The sequence below is a fragment of the Pyxicephalus adspersus genome, chromosome 7 (genome assembly GCF_032062135.1).
Source record: "Pyxicephalus adspersus chromosome 7, UCB_Pads_2.0, whole genome shotgun sequence".
Taxonomy (NCBI): domain Eukaryota; kingdom Metazoa; phylum Chordata; class Amphibia; order Anura; family Pyxicephalidae; genus Pyxicephalus; species Pyxicephalus adspersus.
In genome coordinates, this window is record NC_092864.1 from 4,998,141 (window position 1) to 5,004,186 (window position 6,046).

The following is a 6,046-nucleotide window of genomic DNA, read 5'->3' on the forward strand; positions in this document are numbered from 1 at the left end:
TACAGAGCCCCTAGTGGTGAGGATGTTGTGCCGCTGGTTACTGCAAGGTTGCGATTTTTGGGCACACCAGAGTGGGCAGGATGATGCACGGTACCAAATCGCTAAGCAAGAGAGGTAAGGAACACGTTAAATACCAAGGATCCAGGAAAAAGACATCTGAGACACAGGGCCACTGCAGACACAGGAACACAGGAGACACTGGAACTGATAGGAGGCACAGGTGACATGGGAGACACAAGGATCACTGCAGACACAGAGCAACACTGGAACAGCACAAGGGAATAGGCAGGGAAACAAGGGGTTAACACAGAAGCTGGACAGGGAGAGCACCAAATTAACCAACAGGTGTACAGGAAATGCTCAGCAGAGCTAGGGGGCCTGGTACTAGTGGAGACACGTTGCAGGAATGCTTAGTACTGTGTCTGAGCTAGCTAAATAGCCAGGGATGATTAATATTTCCTGATTGGCTATCGGGATGGGCAGTATATATAATTTGCCAGCATTGCCCAGCATTATACAAGCATTAAGTCTTTAACCTGGACCTTTCATTGTGTGGCCTGCTAAGTGCCTAATGACTTTGTTTCAATACGTTCATGGTCACCCACTGACCTCTCCCACCACCAAAAAAAATGTCTAAACCTGGAATGGATCTGTTCCAAGATTGAAAACATTTGCTAAACAATAGTAATAAAAATAATTTGTGAGAAATCCATGTGATCGCTCATGTTCCTTCATGATCATCTATTTTCTCCAATCCTTGTGAACATAAACAAATAGGACCCCATGTCATGTAAAATTTTGTAGGTGTGTTTTAGGATGCTGGTAAATAAAATAGTTTTGTATCCTATTTGTTTTTTTTGTAAACAGCTGAATTATTATTATTATTATTATTATAATATTATTATTATTATTATTAATAATAATAATAATATTAAACAGGATTTATATAGTGCCAACATATTACACAGCGGTGTACATTAAATAGGGGTTACAAATGACAGACAGATACGGACACTGACACAGGAAGAGGAGAGGACCCTGCCCTGAAGAGCTTACAATCTAGGAGAAATGAACGTCCTTCAAGAGTTGTGAGTTCATAATTTTTACCAGGGGTTGTAGAAGAACTGACCTTGAAATAGGTCAGCCTTTACCTTAAAGTGGACTTATCACCTATTTTAATTTAGTTAAAGGGTGGATAACCCTTGGGCATGTACACTGAGATTGGAACTTTTTTTTACATTCTCCAGAAGTAGCATCACCCGATCTCCTACCTGTGAGATGTAGGAAGAAGAAACTGGAAGAAGAGGAAAAAGGTGGCAGAAAAGATGGTGTCCAACCCTTGAGGACAAAAAAAGATGTTGGGAACGACTACACTAGGATTACAGGGATCAACAGCTTTCCACCTGTATGAGTAAGTGTGATTTTTTTTTTTATTTTTTATTATGAAAGTTTCACTTTTAATAGAAATGTATTTCTTGGTTAACTGTCCAAATATGAATACCAGATAAAGATTCCATGTTCTTAACACTGATGAGTACAATATTAAAGTAAGCACACATGATTTCACCCAAGTATTAAGATTGTAATGTATTAGGATATCCATGATGTGAATAATTAGACATCATTCCTCAATAATCATGAGACTGTCAACCATTGTGTCCCTTCTATTAACCACCCCTCCAGCTTAACATTGGCAGTATTAGCCATGCAAGTGGTAGCTATGGAATGACAAATGTGAGGTATGTTCTGTTGAACATTTAGACTACGCTTTAAAAAAGTATATAAAAATCAACAAAAACAATGACTTTAGATGTTACATATGTAAAACTTTGTATAAATCACATCTTTGATTTACCCATAAGAGGTATGCACAGCAGAGGGCACCAGTGTGCAGGGTAATGAAGCCCTGCACGTCTCTGCAGGTATAAGGTGCTGAGTTCAGTAAATAGATTATACTTGATTACGTTTGTTTTTTTTCTTCTTTGCTGTGTTGAGACTGACTGGTAGATATGAAAGGGACTGCTGTAAAAACATTTTAAATGTAGTCCTATAAGAAGCAATATACGAATCCCAGCTGATTGTAGGCAAGGACTAAGGCTGCATACACACGTGCAATAATTCTCGTTGGAAAGGATCTTTTTACGAACCTTTCCAACAACAAAAAGCTGCACAATGCATGAACAATCGTTGTACATGCGGCACTGTTCTCCTCTATGGGGAGTGGAGGGGGAAAAGGACGGAGCGGCACCCCGCTTTGCTCTTTCCCCTTTTTTCTAATACAATTGCTCCTCATCCATTGTCCATAGATCCTGGTCCATGGCCAGGACAGACAACGAGTGCTGTAAACAGGCCTGTAAGTCCTTTCATAGCCTCCTCCTTCTAAGTAATTAAAAAAAGTTTTGAAACTGTACATTTGCTTCCCTTATAAACATTCATCGGCACTTAGATTTTGTGGCTAAGGTACAGATTGGTTAAAATGACCAATGAAAATATTGTCATGTTGGCATTTAGTCCCCCCCTCCCTTTCCAAGGGCACCTACACTATGGGACTGGACCACTCACTCTGTGATTCCTCATTGACCCCAAGTACTAACTGGAAGAAGCAACGACTGAAGTAAATGTTACGGAGGCCCCCATTCATTCTCTAAGGAGCTGCCACCGAGAAAAGCTACATGTATTGTGACCTCAGTGGTTCCCTGGCACAAGGAAGTGGTAAATGTACTGCAAGCTCATAACCAGTGTGAACCAAATCTAAAGATCTTTTTGAGTAAGACATCAAGGTGCAATAATATAACAGCAAGTTCTAACACAACCAATTAGTAATCACTTAATTATATTATCATTTCTGTAAACTGCAGAAGCCATAGTTCTATGGGTAACCGTCTGTTCATCTTTAAGGGGTTTGATCAGTAAAGCATTTTGTATAAGAGCAATAGCTCATGGAAAATATTTTACAAGTCAATCAATGAAATATTGGTTGCTATTGGTTGGTTATTGCATCTTAATAATTAATAGTCATTTTTAAGCAAGCATAAGGAAAGAGTCAGCGTGCATAGTGTGAGATCGCCTGTAGCAATGGGGTTAGAAGACAGCAGAGGGACAGACAGCAGACTTCAAAGTTGCAGTTGAAAACAGGCACCTACCTGTCTATTTCTTAACACTTTAACAAACAAAAGAAACTGCTCGGATGAGTAACGACATACCATTACTGAGATAGTCCCTTTCTGACTAATAGTAAGGCAGTTTAAAGCAAAACCAATCCAAGGCAGTCTTTAGATAAAAAAAACAAGCATGTTCCACTCACATAATAGTAATAGTAATAGTAATCGTTGCTGGTGCAAGGCCGAGCTCTGTTCCCCCACAGGATTGGGAACTAACAGCTGCCTCCTAAGCACCCTCCAGCTTGCAACACAGTGCTGATACTCTTCCCTCAGCCTCTTGCTGATCACTCCCTCAGCCTGGATCCCTCTGGCTCTCTCTCAGCCTGGATCCCTCTGCCTGTCTTTCAGCCTGGATCCCTCTGGCTCTCTCTCAGCCTGGAATCCACTCTGCCTCTCTCTCAGCCTGGATACCTCTGGCTCTCTCTCAGCCTGGATCCCTCTGCCTGTCTTACAGCCTGGATCCCTCTGGCTCTCTCTCAGCCTGGAATCCACCCTGGCTTTCTCTCAGCCTGGATCCCTTTGGCTGATTACGTCCTCCTTTGATAACTAGCTTCAAAATGTTGGGTAGTTCAGCATGTAGCGCACCAGGGTTGCCAAATGTTAATTTTACATGTATGTATGATCTCTTCTTGCTTTATGTGGTCTTCCTTCCACATCCCAAAAACATAATGATATGTTATTTGGCTCTAACCCCGCCCCTCAAATTTGACCCTAGGCAATGATACGGTTACAGATTGTGAACATCTCTGAGCGACAACGACTATGAACTAACAGCAGATGTAGAAAATATTTTCCTATGTTGATGAACACAGCTCCAAAACAGCCAAAATAGTAACCCAGGTTTGTCTAGGTCAACTCATGTGCAATATCATTCACAGTGGTCATGTAGGGTCCTAGCCAACCAGACTTACTGACATCATGGTACCGAGCTGCCATACCCCTACACTAAATAATGGTCCATTGGAGATTTGAGGCACATATATGCAGATATACTGTGTCCTGTTCCTTCTGTGATTAATAAAGGACAGGGTGTTGCATGGCTAGGAACTTACATCCTGCGTTGTTTGTAATGGTTAACCTTCCTCAAACAAGCAAAAAAAAAAGTTTTGACAATAGATGTGCTTTAAATTTTTCTGGCTAAAGTTCATTTTCAAAATCCAAACCCCCAAAAACTGTATAACATTGCTGCTTACCAGTCCACAGATATAACGGCTACATCATTTAAAGGCTTTTCTCTTTTAACAGAGGACAGTGACAAAATGACAAAACTCACTGCATTGTATCTATGTGAGAGCAGGGTTGTCAATCTGGTTACCCTCCTGATTTGGACTACAACCACCTCCCCACCGCTCTCCATTGAGAAGATGCATTTCAGTTCACAGAAGGTATCTGGGGTGGCTCATATCATTGTTTGAGTCCAATGGATGGTATAAGGAATTTGGGGCAGGATCACCTGGTATAGAGCAATCTTTCGAATGTGTATGTACTAAAAAAAAATAAAACCGACTGGACTGGTAACCAACAATATATTACGTTTTTGTGGGGTACGGATATTCTTCAAATATCCCTTTAAATGGTGTTACGTTTTATGATGTAACAATTCAGGGCTGCTCCAGATCTTCAATTAAATGAGGATTTTTCTTCTTTAAGACATCATAGAGCACTTGTTTGTTAGATTCAGACCAGCCTCTGATGAACACGAAGAGTTTCCTCATCTGCTGCTGGCATGTTTTTTCAGCTAATATGGTGTCTATTTCTTCAGCTAATAGCATATTTTCAGACACGAGACCATCCAGGATAGAATCCACCATAGTACAGCGTTGTATCAGTTCCTCTCGATGCTTATCCACAAACGACACATGGGGTATCGGGGCAGAAGAGGAAGCTGTAATAAGGAAACAAACACATATTTACAGAACAATATTAAATAGATTAGTCTAATAAGTGAGAATTAAATATAACTTGTGGGTCTTTTACAACTTTGAGATTTCACTGGATAAAATTGGCCATGGTAGACCCATTTTAGTCTCTTATGTTCCCTGGGAGGCTTTTACTTTTTCACATTTCTTTCTTTCAAGACACAATAGCATACAGACTTTTTAGAACTGAAATGGGAAACATTTACATATTCTTCCATGTCTTCTTGTAGGGGAATGTGCAAGACTGCTCATGAGCATGTTCATTTACTTGAGCATAGTGCATCAGTGTGCTCACCGGTGTGTGCATTTCTGAGTGGAGCGCGCACATCTCTGCATGTGATACCTGACTTGTGTCTGGTCACTGATAAGCCAGCAAATCATCAACTTTAGCTACCTGTATCTGTGCTCCTTCATCAGCACTTGTGGTCTTCTGGTGTCTGGTGCATCTATTTCCATTACCAGGTTCATGAGGGTCTAATATCTCATTATCTTCTCAGGCATCCCTGATACTTATTCATCTGGGAGTTCTGTATTTAGGTTAGACTGATTTCAGCACAGCTGTGATAGGCTTATTTTTGGTTTATCACAGGCATTAGAGTCTCAACAAGGGCTGTCCACAGTGCCTATATCTACCTTAAATATTCCAATCTGGCCAGTTTGCCATGACCCAGTGACCAATGATCAGTGGTAGGTGTTGGTACAATGCAAATAAATTCATACTTAAGTAACACCATCCACTTCATTGATTGTCTGCTTATCTGACAACACTCAAGAAGCTGGGAGTCCCTACCAATGTGGGACAGGTGCTTATATCAGGGACATATTGAGGGGAAAATATCAGATGGAGATGGAGTCATTCTACAGTGAATAAACTTTATAAATTCACTTTCTGAGGAGGCAAGGGACCTTATCACTAGTTATTGGGTGGAGGTTATTGCCTATGGTAAATAGCCTCCTCGACAAATG

At 40.7% G+C, this 6,046-nt stretch overlaps 2 protein-coding genes across 3 annotated transcripts in view; one reads left to right on the forward strand and one right to left on the reverse strand.

The window, feature by feature from the left end:
• The first annotated feature begins 901 nt into the window (after nt 1-901).
• The window catches only part of LOC140334903 (ceramide synthase-like), a 35,090-nt gene continuing 29,945 nt past the window's right edge, over nt 902-6,046 (forward strand). The window contains exon 1 of one of the 2 annotated variants that reach the window (XM_072417177.1): nt 902-1,411. In XM_072417177.1, coding sequence (XP_072273278.1) covers nt 1,356-1,411 — 56 coding nt within the window. In that variant the 5' untranslated portion in view covers nt 902-1,355. The remainder of the gene's footprint in view (nt 1,412-6,046) is intronic. The other variant, XM_072417178.1, reaches the window with a different exon arrangement.
• The window catches only part of LOC140334635 (apoptosis-associated speck-like protein containing a CARD), a 5,872-nt gene continuing 2,567 nt past the window's right edge, over nt 2,742-6,046 (reverse strand). Inside the window, exon 2 of the mRNA XM_072416873.1 lies at nt 2,742-5,046. Coding sequence (XP_072272974.1) covers nt 4,763-5,046 — 284 coding nt within the window. The 3' untranslated portion in view covers nt 2,742-4,762. The remainder of the gene's footprint in view (nt 5,047-6,046) is intronic.